The 20,012-nt window shown below is 42.4% G+C and overlaps 1 protein-coding gene across 1 annotated transcript in view; it reads right to left on the minus strand.

The window, feature by feature from the left end:
- QRFPR (pyroglutamylated RFamide peptide receptor) overlaps positions 1 to 18,088 on the minus strand; it is an 80,107-nt gene extending 62,019 nt beyond the window's left edge. Inside the window, exon 1 of the mRNA XM_040330291.1 lies at positions 17,407 to 18,088. Coding sequence (XP_040186225.1) covers positions 17,407 to 17,746 — 340 coding nt within the window. The 5' untranslated portion in view covers positions 17,747 to 18,088. The remainder of the gene's footprint in view (positions 1 to 17,406) is intronic.
- Positions 18,089 to 20,012: the final 1,924 nt, after the last annotated feature.

A 20,012-nucleotide genomic window follows, 5' to 3' on the forward strand; every position in this document is an offset into this window, starting at 1 on the left:
ACACCTCAGGCTGCAGCCATTTTTTTACTAGTTGCACCAGGTCATGCATTTGAGACCGGGGTGGCCGATCTGGACGATATTTCCATTGGTGTACACGTTGGGCCCGAACGGCCGTAGTCACCCCCAGACGAGCCAGAATTTCTGCCTTTAGCTTTTGATAGTCTTTAGCATCATCTGGTGGCAGGTCAAAGTAGGCTTTTTGAGGATCTCCAGTGAGAAAAGGAGCAATGAGGCCGGCCCATTGGTCCTGAGACCATCCTTCTCTCTCCGCTGTCCTCTCAAACGTAGCAAGAAATGCCTCTACATCATCGCTCAGGGACAACTTCTGTAGAAAATGGCTTGCCCTCACAGTCACCTGGTTGCCAGGGGCAACAGCCGCTGGCTCCTGAACCTGAGACAGCTGTTGCACCGCTTCCTTTAAGGCAGTCACCTGAGCCTGCATAACCCCTTGCTGGGCTGCTTGCTGGGCTGCTAACTGGGCCACCAACAGGCGAGTATTTTCTTGCTGCAGAGCCAGCGCCTCTTTGTGGTAAGTTTGCGCTTGTATGTTAGCCAGGGTCAGCTGTTTAATTAGCTCCTCCATTGCTTCAACTTTCAATGTTTGTGCAGCTTTAACCCAGGACATAAATTCAATGTACTGTCCCTTTAAATGTTAGTTCAATATAAAGTCCAATGCAACAGAAAAAAAAAAAACGTTTTTTTTTTTTTCCTCTTCTTATGCCTGTTATTCAGTCCTGCCCGCATTCGAGCACCAGTGTAATGTTTGGGGGACCAGCTTGATCGCAGGACACAGGCTTCTTAAATCAAAACTATGGTTTATTAAACTTAAATGGCTTAGCAGCAGCAAAAACAAAAGAAATAACAGTCTCACCGACTTGTACAGCTCAGAACTGCTATCGCAGTTAAACAGTCCTTCCAGGTAAGTCCTTCAGTAGCAGGTTTTTAGGCAGGACACTGCCAAGTCCTTTCATAGCTTCTCATAGCTTTTCATAGCTTCCACAGCTTTCCTTGTCCACCATTCACCATGCATTGGACTCTCCTACACTCCTTTACTCTCACCTGCACTTCCTGTCTGCTTTAAACTACTTCCTTACACAGGTGCGTTAACCCTTTCCATTCCCTTAAAGGCACCACAGTCCAAACAGAGGGGAAATATAACGTCCTTCCAGGACCCAGCCATGGCGTCCTGTACAATATATATATATATATATATATATATATATATATATACATACATACATACATATACAGGGCTCAAAATTTCAAGTCCTGAGCTACTAGCCAGGCCTCAAGAGTTACTCGCCACCAGTTGCCCCACCTAATTCATACACTGCCCTGCGCCTAATTGCACCCGTAAACACGCCCTCGTAGATTATCTCATGGAATGACAATGTTTTATGCAGAATCAAGTTACAAAATTAAATATTACCAACAACAACTTTAACAAAATGGGACAGGGCACTGGGGGCAGACCAGAGGGACAGGGCACTGGGGGCAGACCAGAGGGACAGGGCACTGGGGGCAGACCAGAGGGACAGGGCACTAGAACTGGGTTTCTTCCCCATTCTCTTGCTGTCTCCTCTGCAACTCCCATCCATCCTCTCTCTCCCATTCATCTCATCTTAAGGAGCCTGTGTGTGCGGCTCCACGCTTGCATGTCCCCACTTCCCCCTTTTATTCAGGCTGGCAGAGAGGAGAGGAGCTGCAGCACAGCGGGAGGGAGTACAATCCAGCGCTGAGATCCACACAACTGCACAGCCATTGACACCATAGCACAGCGCACACTGACACCGCACAGCACACATTGAGACCAGTCTGTTCACAGTGCTCAGGCTAAACTGTTGGACACTTACATAGAGCACAAGGAGAAGAAAACTGCACAAACTCGAAGACTGCCGCTCTCATGTCAGGGCAACTTTCAGTGAGCGCTGCACCGGAGTGGTAATTTTTGCAATCCTCCACCTCACTCATTACTTTCTGCTCTCCAGCTACATTGGTTGGGGCCCGGGGGAGGGGGCAGGCTCAGAGAGGTCATACTGTTAGGTCCCATGGCTTAATGAGAATTGTAAGGAGAGCACCTGTGTACTGCTCTGCCTGTGCGCGGCTCAACAGACTACTTTTCCCGAGCATGCACCTTTCCTCTTCGGCCGCCAATCTCATCGGGACTCTAAGTGTAGGCACAGATTGGAGGGAGATTGGTCATGTAGCCCTGTCATCACTCGCCCCCAGCTTAAATCCACTCGCCAAATGCTAGTAGGCGAGTGGAAATTTTGAGGGCTGTATATATATATATATATATATATATATATATATATATATATAAAATTGTATAATTTTCGACTTAAAAGTTACATAAATATATAAAACTGTTGCACTCAACATGCTGTCTCATGTTTCTGCACTAGAAATTAATCCATAAATAATGCAAGTGGAAGTTTTATGATTGCATCAATAAAGCCAATAAACTACAGTATATCTAGTAATTATTTACTTTAACAAGAAGATATTTAACACACGGCAGGTTGAGGCATTGTATCAACATGTTATGAAATTCATATTTCTTGATGGAGGACCAGTTAACCAGTAAACACTACCTGTGCCTCTTCGTTTTCACTTAAAATTTTCTTATAGTTATGGTATGTATATGTATATCAATATCATAGCAAACATAAATCTCTGTCTCAGCACCTATAATTTATTAAATGTTTTTATTGATTATTTGCTTCTATGGTTTAGCACTGGTTTTGGAACTAAAATAAACATCAATATTTAAATGTATAGTATTAGGGGTATCTGTATATTTCATTAGCTGGGCTTATGTGCATGTGTCTTCAGGGACTCCCGCTGTGTGGCACTGGCACACTCCTAGCTTGGCTATGGTAATGTTAATCAATTAAATGTCTATCACAGGAGAGATTGAGACATATCTTATAACCACATGTTCAATTCCTCCTGAGAGTAGCCAGTTGAGGTGACTTATCTCATGTCTGTGGTCAGCCTGACTCTTTTTCTATGAATAATGTGAATTTCACATAGAACCTGTTTTGCTGTCGTTAACAATAATGTAGTGAAATGTAGTGAAATGTATATAACTAGCAGCAAGTGAACAAGCTCAAGGCTAGGGTATTTTATATGGTTTTCTGTATTTTATGCAATACTGCATGTTCAAGGAAAGAAATTCCTCTGCACTCAAGGTCAGACTAATTGGGCAGCAGGTCCAAAGAATAACACACTGATGTTAATTTACTAAAGGCAAATTAAGGCTCCATGCACACTGGCCTTAAAAAAAAAAGCCAGTTCCCTTGGCAGAAATATATGCTCATACAAATCATTTTTGCACAGGAATTTGGGGGAGCTTAGCATTTTCTTGCTTTACTGCCAGAAAGCTCCAATCAAAAATGCAAACCAGTTTTTTTTCCACCCTCTAAACACTGAACTTAAAGGGGTTGTAAAGAGAATTTTTTTTTTTTAAATAACAAACATGTTATACTTACCTCCACTGTGCAGCTCGTTTTGCACAGAGTGGCCCTGGTCCACGTCTTCTGGGGTCCCTCGGCGGCTGTCTCTGGTCCTGCCCACAAGAACTTTCCACCTTAATGTGAGTGAGCTTGCATGGTGTTAAGTTCTTGCGGGCGCGCTCCCATGATACAGCCATCGGCTATAGCCGCTCACTGTATCACTCGGGCCCACCCCTCGGCGCGCCGCATCATTGGATGTGATTGACAGCAGCGCGAGCCAATAGCTGCGCTGCTTTCAATCCATCCACTCTAGCAAATCAACGACCAGGCTGAGCGGCGAAGAGGACGTCGGGGGCGAGCGCCACAGGTGAACGGGCTCAGGTAAGTAAAACGGAGGGGCTGGGGGGGGCGGTATTGTTGGATGTTTTTTTACCTTAATACATAGGATGCATTAAGGTGAAAAAACATTTACCTTTAGTGTCCCTTTAAAGCATGCTTATTCGTCCTAATGTGCATGGACATGTAGGATAACTTTGAGCTGCTTCTACAGGCAAAACACAAAACTCTGATTTGTAAGCCAGTGTGCATGGACCCTTAGAGCTTAGTAAATGTGGTAAAGTTCTGCTGATTTCCATCATTCAATCATAAAGAAGCAAAATGCTATTTTTTTTCTTTTCCTATTATCCTTCCACCGCATTGGGTATTCTTTACAAAGTGAAACTTTTCCACATTTAGATTTACTAAGGAAAATGACTGCAACTGCACTTACAAAGTTTACAGTCTATTTGCTTTTATTAAATCAACCCACATGGCTTACCGTCACTGACCGACCAAAAAAAAAAACACCAGCCGCCCACTGATCAACAGTGACACTAATATAATGATCAGCTAAGGGAGAGGAGTGCAGAGTATATGGCAGTGGGTAGTATGTGCAGGAGAAGAGTGTGGAGTATATGGTGGTGGGTAGTATGTGCAGGATGGTGTCAGTAGGGCAGTGGATATTGCCAGTAGAGCAATACAAAGTGTCAATTGTTTTTGTTTATTATTATTTATTTTTTTACAAACATTATGTCAGAGCAGTGGACTGTGTCAGTAGATATGGAAAACAAAGCAAATAAACTGCGCTGTCTCTTTAAGAAAATAAAATAGCAGCCAGCACAGCAGGGGGTCAATTTCAAAATGTGAAATATATAAAACAATATTATTTAGTGCAGCGCTAATAAAAAGTCTCAAAATGAACAGAGACAGGGAAGTGGAAAATAATGTCCGAAAGGGCATAACATTGGTGGATGTAACAGTCAGTGGAGGCGTTCCATCAAACAAACAATATATTACTGAAAGTGTCCAAAACGTGATTCAAATAATTAAAAGTAGACTGAACATCAGTGTGAATTGAAGACAAAGAAATGTGCCACAAAAACCAAAGGCTTACTAGAAAGTTTGAACTCAAACAGGTATACACCTAATGTGTCAATCTGGCTTTATGGTGTAATACACCCAGGGAAGACTGCCTCTGCAGATACGACCTCCGGGTAGACGTAAATTCAGACGGTGCACCTCAATGGGATTCGTTTTTAATCAGAAAACCAGATGGATAAATATTCCAGAGTATTGTAGTTATAAAGAGAAGAAGAAAGGCACATAGTGTAATTCCGTTTTGAAACCAGAAAATATTTTGTATAAAAAAAGGGAATTGCACTCACATTTTGGTAGATAAAAAGCACTTGTAGTAAACAGCAGTGACTTCAGCAGAGCGTCCCAACACGTTTCGTCTCAGAAGACTGTAGACACTGTGCATATATATATATATATATATATATATATATATATATATATACAGTACAGACCAAAAGTTTGGACACACCTTCTCAATCAAAGAGTTTTCTTTATTTTCATGACTATGAAAATTGTAGATTCACACTGAAGGCATCAAAACTATGAATTAACACATGTGGAATTATACATAACAAAAAAGTGTGAAACAACTGAAAATATATTTCATATTCTAGGTTCTTCAAAGTAGCCACCTTTTGCAGTAGACACATCTCTAGAACTGTTAACCCTCCTGGCGGTATCCCTGAGCGTGACTCGGGGTTGATTTTTTCTACCAAAATCGGTAACCCTGAGTCACGCTCGGGGTAGCTATGCAGAGCCTGCAGCGTGCGCTGGCTTACATTCTCCTGGATCCAGCGATGTCACCACGCTGTGTGAGCGAGCGGGACCTCACTCGATTCACACAGCGTCCTCCTGTGCTGCCGATCTCCGTTCCCTGCGACGTTACGACGCACGGGAGCGGAGATCGGCGCCAAATTCAAAAAAGTAAACAAACACTATACATACAGTATACTGTAATCTTATAGATTACAGTACTGTATGTAAAAAATACACCCCCCCCCTTGTCCCTAGTGGTCTGCCCAGTGTCCTTCATGTCATTTTATATAATAAAAACAGTTCTTTCTGCCTGCAAACTGTATATTGTCCATAGCAACCAAAAGTGTCTTTTTATGTCAAAAATGGTTTTAGATCAGCTAGAAAACAGTGATAATAAATTATAATCACTTGCAGAATTGTGCGATAGCGATTTGCGGGGAAATTCGTCATAAAAAAAAATAATAATGACAGCAACAATTCTGCAACTGAGCAAATTTCAGTGATTTTGAGTTGATTACATTATTGAATAATTTTTATTTTTATTATATTATTACTTGCTATAATTATTTATATTTATTTATTATATTATAATTTAAAATTTTGTTTTTAAAAAAATGTCATACCCGGGATGCCTATTAGATTCTTGTTTGGTTAGATTTAAGTGAGTTATTCCTAAAAATCACAGGCCTACAGTATAAAACACCAAATTTCCTTGCAAATAATTGTACCGCTTTCAGCATGTTTTTTCAGAAAGAATCATACCGCAAGGGAGGTTAAGAGGAGACTGTGTGAATCAGGCCTTCATGGTAGAATATCTGCTAGGAAACCACTGCTAAAGAAAGGCAACAAGCAGAAGAGACTTGTTTGGGCTAAAGAACACAAGGAATGGACATTAGACCAGTGGAAATCTGTGCTTTGGTCTGATGAGTCCAAACTTGAGATCTTTGGTTACAACCCCCGTGTCTTTGTGCGACGAAGAAAAGGTTAACGGATGGACTCTACATGCCTGGTTCCCACCGTGAAGCATGGAGGAGGAGGTGTGATGGTGTGGGGGTGCTTTGCTGGTGACACTGTTGGGGATTTATTCAAAATTGAAGGCATACTGAACCATTATGGCTACCACAGCATCTTGCAGCGGCATGCTATTTCATCCGGTTTGCGTTTAGTTGGACCATCATTTATTTTTCAACAGGACAATGACCCCAAACACACCTCCAGGCTGTGTAAGGGCTATTTGACCAAGAAGGAGAGTGATGGGGTGCTGCGCCAGGTGACTACCTCTTGAAGCTCATCAAGAGAATGCCAAGAGTGTGCAAAGCAGTAATCAAAGCAAAAGGTGACTACTTTGAAGAACCTAGAATATGAAATATATTTTATTTATCTTTATATTTAGTTTTGATGCCTTCAGTGCGAATCTACAATTTTCATAGTCATGAAAATAAAGAAAACTCTTTGAATGAGAAGGTGTGTCCAAACTTTTGGTCTGTACTGTATATATATATATATATATATACGGTATATATATATATATATATATATATATATATATACGGTATATATATATATATATATATATATATATATATATATATATATACATACATATATATATATATATATATATAAATATGATGTTTACTTCTGGGGAAACCGCAAAATGGCGTAGCCAGGTGCGGTTCAAGCCTTACTCTGAGAGGTCCGAAACCGGAAGTGACATCACCATGTGTAAAAATGCCATGTGTGGGACAAGCCTTATTTCGAAAGGTCTCGCTTTATTATAAAAATATAAATATAACAAAAACAAAAAAGGGGCCTCTCATCTCCAAAACAGGAGGCAGAGGTCGACTTTAATGATGAATCGATCATCCATACTGACAGTATTAAAACAAGAGACTGTACGAGGCATGTGGTTAATATATGAGTCAATTTATAAAAGTACTGTTCAAAAATCGAATGAAATATCACAGATTGAATAATAAATTTTGTAATGAAAAGCAGTGTTAAAAACACCCTAAATAAGAATGAAAATGTGAAGTACTGCACAATGGAGCAAACATTCAGCATGGGGTCTCCATATAAAACAAGTGATATTTGGAATGTATATACTATACGATCAAGAGGTTGTCAAGGATATTAAAAGATAGAGAATTATAGAATAGAACATAGGTTTATATATGTACAGTTGCCACAAAAAGTTTGTGAACCATTTTGGAATGATATGGATTTCTGCACAAATTGGTCATAAAATGTGATCTGATCTTCATCTAAGTCACAACAATAGACAATCACAGTCTGCTTAAACTAATAACACAAACTAATAACGCAAAGAATTAAATGTTACCATGTTTTTATTGAACACACCATGTAAACATTCACAGTGTAGGTGGAAATAGTATGTGAACCCTTGGATTTAATAACTGGTTGAACCTCCTTTGGCAGCAATAACCTAAACCAAACCTTTCCTGTAGTTGCAGATCAGACGTGCACAACGGTCAGGAGTAATTCTTGACCATTCCTCTTTACAGAACTGTTTCAGTTCAGCAATATTCTTGGGATGTCTGGTGTGAATCGCTTTCTTGAGGTTATGCCACAGCATCTCAATCGGGTTGAGTTCAGGACTCTGACTGGGCCACTCCAGAAGGCGTATTTTCTTCTGTTTAAGCCATTCTGTTGTTGATTTACTTCTATGCTTTGGGTCGTTGTCCTGTTGCAACACCCATCTTCTGTTGAGCTTCAGCTGGTGGACAGATGGCCTTAAGTTCTCCTGCAAAATCTCTTGATAAACTTGGGAATTCATTTTTCCTGTGATGATAGCAATCTGTCCAGCCCTGATGCAGCAAAGCAGCCCCAAACCATGATGCCCCCACCACCATACTTCACAGTTGGGATGAGGTTTTGATGTTGGTGTGCTGTGCCTCTTTTTCTCCACACATAGTGTTGTGTGTTTCTTCCAAACAACTCAACTTTGGTTTCATCTGTCCATAGGAATATTTTGCCAGTACTGCTGTGGAACATCCAGGTACTCTTGTGCAAACTGTAAACGTGCATGAATGTTTTTTTTTTGGACAGCAGTGTTTTCCTCTTTGGTATCCTCCCATAAAATCCATTCTTGTTTAGTGTTTTAAGTATTGTAGATTCGCTAACAGGGATGTTAGCATATGCCAGAGACTTTTGTAAGTCTTTAGCTGACACTCTAGGATTCTTCTTCACCTCATTGAGCAGTCTGCGCTGTGCTCTTGCAGTCATATTTACAGGGCGGCCACTCCTAGGGAGAGTAGCAGCAGTGCTGAACTTTCTCCATTTATAGACAATTTGTCTTACCATGGACTGATGAATAGCAAGGCTTTTGGAGATACTTTTATAACCCTTTCCAGCTTTATGCAAGTCAACAATTCTTAATCGTAGGTCTTCTGAAAGCTCTTTTGTGTGAGGCATCATTCACATCAGGCAATGCTTCTTGTGAAAAGCAAACCCAGAACTGGTGTGTGTTTTTTATAGGGCAGGGCAGCTGTAACCAACACCTCCAATCGCATCTCATTGATTGGACTCCAGTTGGTTGACACCTCACTCCAATTGGCTCTTGGAGATGTCATTAGTCTAGGGGTTCGCATACTTTTTCCACCCGCACTGTGAATGTTTACATGGTGTGTTCAATAAAAACATGGTAACATTTAATTATTTGTGTGTTATTAGTTTAAGCAGACTGTGATTGTCTATTGTTGTGACTTAGATGAAGATCAGATCACATTTTATGACCAATTTGTGCAGAAATCCATATCATTCCAAAAGGGTTCACATACGTTTTGTGGCAACTGTATATTACACATACAGCAATTGCACCCAGTGTCAGTAGAGCAGTGGATAGTGTCAGATTTTTTTTTTATTTTTTTTAAAAAACCACAGTGCTTCGGTTGTGGGTGGGGCTGTGGACATTTATGGATGGACGTCAGTATTTTATTTATTTTTTATAATTTTTTAACAAATGTATTTATTTATTTTACAATTTAATCTTCTTCTCTTTTTGTCCACAATTATTTGTTGGGGGGAGGAGGTTGGCAGTGGATTGTATCAGTAGGGCAGTGAATGGTGTCAGTAGAGAAGGGTACGATGTTAGTAGTTTTTTATTTATTTATTATTTTACAATTTTATTTTTTACAATAATTTTCTTATTTTTTTGTGGTTTTTTTTTTACAATGCTTTTTAGGAGGGGGGGGGTAAATTTTTGTTTTATTTATTTTTATTATAATTACATTTTTAAATATTTATTTATTTATTACATTTTTTTAAATCAGCCCTGTTGGGGGGATGGCGGCTGATGAGATATTAGGGGTCTAAACAGACCCCTGACAGCCCCCCCCTTTGAGACAGGGAAAGGGACTGAGGACACAGATTCCCCAGTCCCTTTCTCTGCAGCCTCAGCTGCACTGAAGATGAATGAAGTGGAGACAGAGGCTCCTCTCATTTCATAAACTAAAGCATCGTAAACATAGTTCACTGACTGTTCATTCAGAAAATGAAGGATCCAGTAAATTATATATTTACCGGCTCCTTCCTCCGCTCTCCATCCTGACAGATCCTGGACAAGGGGGGACTAGAGGGGTACAAAGGGTAACCAAAGGAGGACCCGGGGAGCTGGAAGAGGAGGCGGTGAGCCGAAGGAAGAAACGGGGAGCCGCAGGAGGACACCGGGAGCCGCAGGCAATGGCGTCCCTAGGGGGGGCAGAGGGGGCCCTGACCCCCCCAACATTATGCTGTGCCGCACCATGTACCCCCCCCCCCAAAAAACATTTTTTTATTTTTTTTTTGCATTTTTTGTATTTTGCTTGGGCCACGGCTGGAGTAACACAGTCTCTCCTGAGAGGGAGAGCGTCCCCAGTCAGCTCCTGCAGGGATTCCTCCCCCCTCCCTCTGCTCGCTGACACTGCATAATGCGAGTGCTCACACAACCACAGCAGCCCGATCTGCTCCTTTCCCTGCATCCTCATTGGCACAGAGAAGAGCGAGTTGCAGGAAAGACTCCACGAGCACTGTGGGGTGGGGGGGCCCAAGCCTTCATCTCAGTTACTGAAAAAACAGACTTATTTCTTCTGTCGTTAGGACAGGAGAGCCAGCCTGTAAATTCTGAGAGTGGTGACTGCAAGCTGAGCCGAGTGTCAGTCTATGACACTCTTTCACAGCCCAGCGAGTCCAGTCACCCACCCCCCTCACTCTGTTCACATACGAGCAGGGAGGAATACTCCCCCTCCTTCCAATCCCACCCACACTATCCCGGCATGCTGTATCTGAAGAGAGGGGATGTGTGGGCGGGAAATATGAAAATCAGTAACATTCCTGGCTGTGTGTGAATGATGCCTGAGATTTTAGCATGGGCCGTGGGCAAGTGTGTGCTCTGCAGACTGCAGTACACTGTAATCACTGAACTGCATTATCTCCATCCCTTCTCTCCCCCATCTGTCTCCATCCCCCTCTCCTGTTCTTTCAAGAGATTCACAATTTACTTTCACTTTCAGTTAGGCAGCTAATATACGGTGCAAATTTCTTTCCTGCATCCACAGATTGCAGGAAAGAAACTTGCATGATTCCCCCATCAACACAGACAGTGCTGATAGGGGAATATCCCTCCTCCCCAGAAATTGTATTCTCCCAACAAACAGTGATTATCACTACTGGCTATAACAACTACTAGTGATAATCATAAGAGAATCTGCTCATTAATGGTTCAAATCTCATCCAGTTCCTGCTGAACCAGCTGAGATTGAAACTGTCTATGGCTGGCCTTAGCTCTTAGGCAGCCCATACATTGATCACTTTTTTTCATTCAACAGTGTGGACCAGTGCTGGAAAACCCAGAGTTGCTGTCCTGTCCCAGCTACTCACAGTGCTGGTCCCTGTCTCCATGGCAGCGGCAGAAGCACATTGGAACCCAGTGCTGGTTACATTGTGGGGCTGATGTACAGGAGGGCCATCACAATTTGTTGTTAGAGATGGGCTGGGCATGTTCAAAATTCCACATGCCAGAGCCTGCCAGGAAGCCCACACTGCACAGTGCTAATCACAGGGAGTGAGACATTTCCCGGTCCGCAGCTGCACAGATCAGGAAATGTCTCACTGGCTGTGATTAGCACTGTGGAGTGTCGGCTTCCTGGCGGGATCGGGCATGTGGGATTTCTAACACACCTGAGCCCATCTCTATTGGTTGTAGACAGTTGAACTCCCTGCAGGTTGTTCAGCAGCAGTGGAGCCTTCTCTGACATGCTGATCGGGATGCAGTCCAGGTGATGTTCCTAGTCAAATCCTAGTGTTAAATATCAGTGATTTTATTGATCAAAGCCCACACTTTACAGGCATAGAGCCAACAAGGCTGCTGAACATACGGTTGATTATATACAGTATATGTGGTTGTATTCTTGATGCTAATAAATCCTGTGTTTATTAGATCTGACTGGGAGCATCACCCCGGAAATGGTCTGGTCACCCTACTCTATATGCTATGTTATACATAGTCTGATTACTCTGATCACTCTGATAGTCTGATCACTCACTCTATATGTAATGGTTTAACTTACAAAGTCCGAGCTGCTATATTCTATACTCTATTGTACATTATACAGTCCTGACTGCTACTAATGTATACTCTATGTTGTACATAACATATTCCTTACCAAGGTGTCACGTGTCTCGAAAAATGCTGGTTGCAAAGTAGTTCCACCACTATTTTGATTAATACCCTCGGAGCCCTGTAAATGTGATCGGGTGGCTCTATAGCTGCCTGGATGACTTTTACCTTAAAGTTCCTCACTGACTATAAAAATCAATATCAAGCTTACAACAAGGCAGCAGCCTTAAAGCGGATCTCCCATGCAATTACGTTTTTTTTTTTTTTGTCTAGTTACATAGCTAATTGCAGGGGTTAAATTAACTTACTTCTCTCCGCTCTAACGTCCGCTCCGCTCCCTTTGTGTGCTGAAGAAAGACTTATGTTCCTTCCGTTGCCATTTGTAGTGTGGGCATTCGATACGGGCAGGGACTTCCTGGTTGCGGTGATGCTGTGTTCCCAGCATCCACCGCTCGATCTCGCGCATGCGCACACGCAGCACGGACCATGGGCGTCAGCGTCTGTGTTGCCATAGCAATGGCCCCCGAAATCACGCGATGTTTCGTCTAGGCCAGAATAGGACAACGAGGGAGCTATGAAACAAGCTCCCAGAAGACGCAGCGTGGGACAGGAAATAAGAATAACCCGAGGAAAACCCGAAGGCTCCAGACCGGAAGGCAAACGAAGAACTCAGGTAATGTACATATTTATTAAACTTAAATATCCATTTCGGTATTGTTTTTTAGTATTAGAAATATTACAAATTACTTAAAAATCGGGTGGAGCTCCGCTTTAAGTTTGTTTTAGCCCATAGTTTGCCATACTGTATATAAACATACCTTTGAAGACAAGGGGTTAAGGTAGAATCAGATGAACTGTTAGTTCTATGTTTATATACTGTGTGCAGAAAAGCACGTTATGGAAGAGAAAATTGCAGCATTGACCAAATCTACTACTGACCCCAGCATACAAAAAAATAATAAAAAGCATAAAAATTGGTGAAATCACAAACAGAACTTTTGTGGTTTTAATGAAGGGAAAATACCACTATTACCATAAATTAGGGGTGGAAACTAAGCATAATGTAGGAACTCACAGCATCATAAAGGTTGTATTATGTGCTCTTTACTCCAAATGGATGTAATCGTGGATACCTCATTAATGTCAAGTGGTAGTTCGCACAGACACTCACCCAACATCAATAAAGCACAAAAGAAAAAAAAGATAGAGTAGTAACATTTCATTAAAATCGCATTCCATGAGGCATTCAATTATAAGGAAAATATATGAAATGCAATACATTCTATTTTTCCCTGGATGTGGAAGGTGCAAATTGAAACAGAGGGGTCTCACTCCTAGCCCTGCAATTTGTTCTATGTTTATTTATAAGGACTGCATTTATTATAAAGTGATCGCTCGTAAGATTACGATATGCTGACATAGACTGTTTAGCTATTTCATACTGTATGTTATGGAAAACTTGAACTTTCTAAAAAGTGTTCCTTTGTCCTCTGTGTTATATATGACACTGTAACTTGTGGCACAGAATTGAATACATACAATATTTTGCGGATACAAGAACTGAACATATATTGTATGTGTTGAGTGTATACATCAAGTAGGCTGAAGTTATATTTAATGTATTTCTCTTAAAGCAGAACTAAACCCATTGATTTCAATCTTTCCCAAAACAGTTATATTCAAAGCCTCCTGTGAATGAGACCTGTCCCAGTTGCTTGTGCTCTCAACCAAACTGTTTTTAAATGGCTTGTTTTACAATTGACCCAGAATCAGCAGACAGCAAGCTAAAGCCTGCTGTCAGCTGATGTCACAGAGCTGCTAAAGGCTTTGGAAGAATCCCAAGCATATTGTGGGAAGCTACTCAGCTGCCTGATTGACAGCTGGCTCTGCCTCTTAGGCCCCATACACACGAGAGGATTTATCCGCGAATACGGTCCAGCAGACCGTTTCCGCGGATAAATCCTCTTGAGGATTTCAGCGGATTTCTATGCGATGGAGTGTACTCACCATCGCATTGAAATCCGTGCCGAAATCCTCTGGCGATGACGTGTCGTGCCGTCGCCGCAATTATGACGCGGCGACGTGCGCGACGCTGTCATATAAGGAATTCCACGCATGCGTCGAATCATTACGACGCATGCGGGGGATCCCTTCGGACGGATGGATCCGGTGAGTCTATACAGACCAGCGGATCCATCCGTTGGGATGGATTCCAGCAGATAGATTTGTTTAGCATGTCAGCAAATATTTGATCTGCTGGAATCCATCCCAGGGGATAAATATCCGCGGAAACAGATCCGCTGGAGTGTACACACCATAGGATCTATCCGCTGAAACCTATTCGCTGGGATTTTTCAGCGGATGGATTCTATCGTGTGTATGGGGCCTTAGTGTGTGATTGAGAGCTAAAGCCAACTGTGCCCGCCCCCACTCCAGTCTGGGGCAGTGCAGAGAGCGATGACTGATAGTCACTGATCTCTGCTCAGAGTTGACCAATAACTGAGCTATCAACAGTCACGTGATCACTAAGGCCCCGTACACACGATAGAATCCATCCGCTGAAAAATCTCAGCGGATCGGTTTCAGCAGATAGATTCTATGGTGTGTACATTCCTGCGGATATTTATCCGCGGAAATTTCCCAATTCCAGCAGATAAAAATTTGTAGACATGTCTACAAATCTATCCGCTTGAATTGGCTCCCGCGGATCGATCCGGTGGTCTGTACAGATTCACCGGATCGATCTGTCCGAAGGGATCCCCCGCAGGCGTCATAATGATTCGACGCATGCGTGGAATTCCTTTTATGACAGCAGTATCCGCGGATAAATCCTCTCGTGTGTACTAGGCCTAAGTTCTCGGGCTAATGCCGCGTACACACGATCATTTTTCGGCATGGAAAAAAAAGAAGTTTTTAAAAACGTCATTTAAAATGATCGTGTGTGGGCTTCACATCGTTTTTCTGCTTCTGAAAAGCGACAATTTTTTTTTTCAAACATGCTGCATTTTTTCACGTCGTTTTTTAAAATGTCGTTTTTCGTGTTGTTAAAAATGATCGTGTGTGGGCAAAAACGACGTTTTAAACCCGCGCATGCCCAGAAGAAAGTTATGAGACGGGAGCGCTCGTTCAGGTAAAACTACCATTCATAATGGAGTAAGCACATTCATCACGCTGTAACAGACAAAAAAGCGCTAATCGTCTTTTACTAACAAGGAATCAGCTAAAAGCAGCCCAAAGACGAATAGAACTTCCCCTTTAGAGTGCCGTCGTATGTGTTGTACGTCACCGCGCTTTGTTCATAATTTTTCAAAAACTATGGTGTGTGGGCAACATCGTTTTTAATGATGAAGTTGGAAAAGTCGTTTTTTGGACATGCTGAAAAATACGTTTTTTTTTATGCCGAAAAATGATTGTGTGTACGCGGCATTAGAGCTAGCAGGGGACAGCTGCAGAATCAGTGTGAGGATGGAGGTGAGAATATATGTTTTTTTTTATAACATCAAAGAAATGCAGCGCTAAAATATATATATAAACACGTGAAATGTTCTTTCTGCCAGTAAATCCCTTATACAGCCCACTTCCTGTTTCTTGTCTGGTCATTAGCCTAGGCTTATGACATAATGCAAAGTTCTCTCTCTCACTTGTGTGAAAGTTTGCCAGGAAGAGAGGGGGGTGAGTCATAAGAGGGCGAATGAGAGCTGCAGAGCCGGAGGTGTGCCTCTGTGTGAATCCAAGAAGTAAACAGGCAGCAGCTTCAGCTTCCCACAGTTAAAATAGCTGCAGCCAGACTCAGTGGAGGGAGGGAGATTTCTGCCGCATATTTGGCAAGTACAGAATCACAGTAATACAAAAAAATATGCAAAGTGGTTGGAATATTCAGAATGGCAAAGATGTTTTTATTATAAATCATGTGGGCAGACTGCAGTTCCTCTTTAAGAAAAGTTCAAAGTGCAAATAAAAAAAAGTTTTTAAAGTAAATGCTGTGTAAAATAAAGTGATGTGCCCAAGGTGGTCCTCCACCGGAATTTGTAATTGCACCCAGTGCCACCTCCTTCAAAAGCATAAAATGGCAGTCTAGTTTTTTTATTATTATTATTATTATTATTATTTGCATTTTGAACATTTCATGTGTTTATATATATTTTTAGCGCTGTAATTCTTTGATGGTATTTTTGTTTTAGTGCCTTGTGTAAATCTGCACATCTGTCTAACGCAGCTGTTTGTACCATTATGCACTGACATCACCATAGCTCCCAACTGTCCCTGATTTGGAGCAATGTCCCTCTGTCCCTTATACCTCCTCATCTGTCCCTCATTTTGGCCTGACTTATGTAGATGTATATAAAATGCACCTGTTTCCCAGTGTATTACGAATTCCGGTGGAGGACCACCTTGGGCACATTACTCTATTATTTTACACAGTATTAACTTGATCTGATTTCGAAATTGCTACATTTGTCAATTCCAAAAGCCAATATAAAGGAATATCAGTGGTAAAAAAAAGCACTTGTGTGTTTAAAGCGGGGGTTCACCCAAAAATAAATTTTTAACATTACATTCAGCGGAGTTGTCCTAATGACAATCGGCATTTTTTTTTGTTTTTTTCCCCGTACATACCGTATTTCACCGCCGTTTCTGGGTATGTCTTCTCCGGGACTGGGCGTTCCTATCTGATTGACAGGCTGCCGACCGTCGCATACTACGCGTCACGATTTGCCGAAAGAAGCCGAATGTCGGTGCCGCTCTATACGGCGCCTGCGCACCGACGTTCGGCTTCTTTCGGCAACTCGTGGCACGTAGTATGCGACGGTCGGAAGCCTGTCAATCAGATAGGAACGCCCAGTCCCGCAGAAGATATACCCGGAAGCGGCGGTGAAAGTATGTACGGAAAAAAACAGCCGATTGTCATTAGGACAACTCGGCTGAATGTAATGTTAAAAATTTATTTTTTGGGTGAACCTCCACTTTAACCAATCTTGTTTTTTGTACAATTCTCCTTTAAGGGGGCGTGACAAGGGGTGTGTCCTATGACTGCATACTTTTGCTGATAGGTGTCCCTCATTCCCACCCCAAAAAGTTGGGAAGTTTGCATCACACTTATTTCATATGTTTTTTTTTTTTTTATGACCCCAAACTTTCTTATAAGTACAAGTCTGTGATAGACTGATAGGGAGTCCTTACCTCCCAGCCAGTTGGATGAGATGTTCTGCAGCATAGTGAATGGAATACAGAAGAAGGCAATGAGCAGGTCGCTGACAGCCAGGGAGCAGATGAAGATATTGGTGACTGTCCTCATGGCTTTGCTCCTGGTGACCACATAGAGGACCAAAGAGTTCCCAAACAGAGCCAGCACGAAGATGACCACACAGATGACAACAAAGGCGACCTTAAAGGGAGCAGGGAGCTCAGGAATGTAGATCAAGGGCTGCAGCTGGTAGAGCTCAATGAACTGTTCCCTGGTGACATTATTCTCCTGAAGAAGTCTGGCGATCAGCTCTGGGGTGATGTTCAGGGAATGCATCAGTGCAGCTTCAGATCATAAAATCAGTCACCATGAATGAGAACATCTTCTGGGGTGCAGGTGGAGGTGACCACTCTGGAACACAACCCATAGGATGCAAAGGTTCCTCTCCACAGCCGTATTATGCATTGTTCTGGGCATGCTGCTAATCCATTGGGTTGGATCCAGGATTACACAATGGCAAAATAAAGTCATTTATAACAATCACATTTTTGCAACGATTTTCAATGAAGCTAAGGCTAAAGCACTTGTGAAGAAACTTTTCTGGGAGAAGATAAAGTGCACTATCACTGTAGATGAGACCGCAGCAAACAGACACAGCACGGCAATAATGTCCCCCCGGCCGCTGTGGCCGCTTCCTACAAGTGACCGGCCGCCACACACTGTTATACAGCAGCCGCGTCCCAGCACTGGCACTGCGTGGTGCTGAAGGAAAGCTCCTCTTTATGTAGAGCGGAGCAGCCAATCACGGCACAGCACAGAGACGGCAGCCTCTTGTCACAAGGCATCCCCAGCACCCGCCTAGCTGTGCACTCCTGTCAATCAGTCCTTCAGTTCTAAGAATCTGCTACAGTCACTGCTGTACATCTTCAGAAACGCTTCCTAAGGTTAACCACTTAACTTCCGGAAGGTTTCATTGACCAGGTGATTTTTTGCTTTTCTTCACTGACCTACATTAACCACTTACAGACCGGAAGATTAACCACTACTAACCACTGCTTAACCACCAGTCCACCGGGCCTATTTTGGCACTTCTCTCCTTGTAAAATGTAAAAATCACAATTCTTTTGCTAGAAAATTAATCAGAACCCCCAAACATTATATATTTTTTTTTTAGCAGACACCCTAGGGAATAAAATGGCGGTCATTTTCTCGCACGTTTTTTGCGCAATAATTTTTCAAACACCTTTTTTGGGGGGAAAAAAAACGGTTTCATGAATTAAAAAATAACAAAACAGTAAAGTTAGCCCAATTTTTTTGTATAATGTGAAAGATGATGTTACGCCGAGTAAATTGATACCTAACACGTCACGCTTTAAAATTGCGCACACTCATGGAATGGCGCCAAACTTCGGTACTTAAAAATCTCCATAGGTGACGCTTTAACATTTTTTACAGGTTATAATTTTCGAGTTACAGAGGAGGTCTAGTGCTAGAATTGTTGCACACGCTCTAACGCACGTGACGATACCTCACATGTGGGGTTTGAACGGCGTTTACATATGTGGGAGGGACTTGCATGCGTGTTTGCTTCTGCGCGCGAGATAACGGGGACAGGGGCGTTTTGAAAAAAAAATCATTTTATTTTTATTTTACTTAATTTATTTTATTTTTACACTTTTTTTTACATTTTTTTTTTATCACTTTTATTCCTATTACAAGGAATGTAAACATCCCTTGTAATAGGAATCAGTGTGACAGGTCCTCTTTATGGAGAGATGTGGGGTCAATAAGACCCCACATCTCTCCAGGCTTACAAGCAGGCTTACAAGCATGCCGACAGCCGCAATTGCGGCTATGTTTACTTCCGGGAACCGGGCGTGACGTCATAACGTTGTGCCCGGGCCTCCGACGGTCATAGAGATGACTGGTGACCATCTGGTCACCAGTCATCTCTATGGTTTCCAGGCAGCGCTGACCGATTCGCTCTCCGGGCCCCCCGATGGCACGGGAGAGCCCTGAGAAGCACCGGATGGCGGGGGGGAGTCCCCTCCCACAGCCTATAAGAATGATCAAGCGGCGGAACCGCTGCTTTGATCATTCTTATCGTGCACAGAATCGGCGGCTGAAGACGGCGATATCTGAATGATGCCTGTAGCTGCAGGCATCATTCAGATATCACCGCACAAAGTGGAGGACGTCCCGTGGACAAGTGGTTAAAGCAATCCATGCCTTATCCTAGTACAACACCTCCCCCACAGTAGTGAAGCACATGTCAGGCACACATTTAACCCTTTGATCGCCCCTGATGTTAACCCCTTCCCTGCCAGTGTCATTAGTACAGTGACAGTGCATATTTTTTAGCACTGATCCCCAAAAAGTGTCGCTGGTCCCCAAAAAGTGTCAGTAAGTGTCCCGAATGTTTGCTGCAATATCGCAGTCCCACTGTAAGTTGCTAATCATCGCCATTACTAGAAATAAAACATATCCCATGGTTTGTAGACGCTATAACTTTTGCGCAAACTTTTGTTTATAGCGCAAAAAAACAAATAAATAAATAAAATCAATTTTATTCAGGTACATGGTCGCCGTTGCACGACCGCAC

This window comes from Rana temporaria, chromosome 1 (genome assembly GCF_905171775.1).
Source record: "Rana temporaria chromosome 1, aRanTem1.1, whole genome shotgun sequence".
In the NCBI taxonomy this organism is placed as follows: Eukaryota; Metazoa; Chordata; class Amphibia; order Anura; family Ranidae; genus Rana; species Rana temporaria.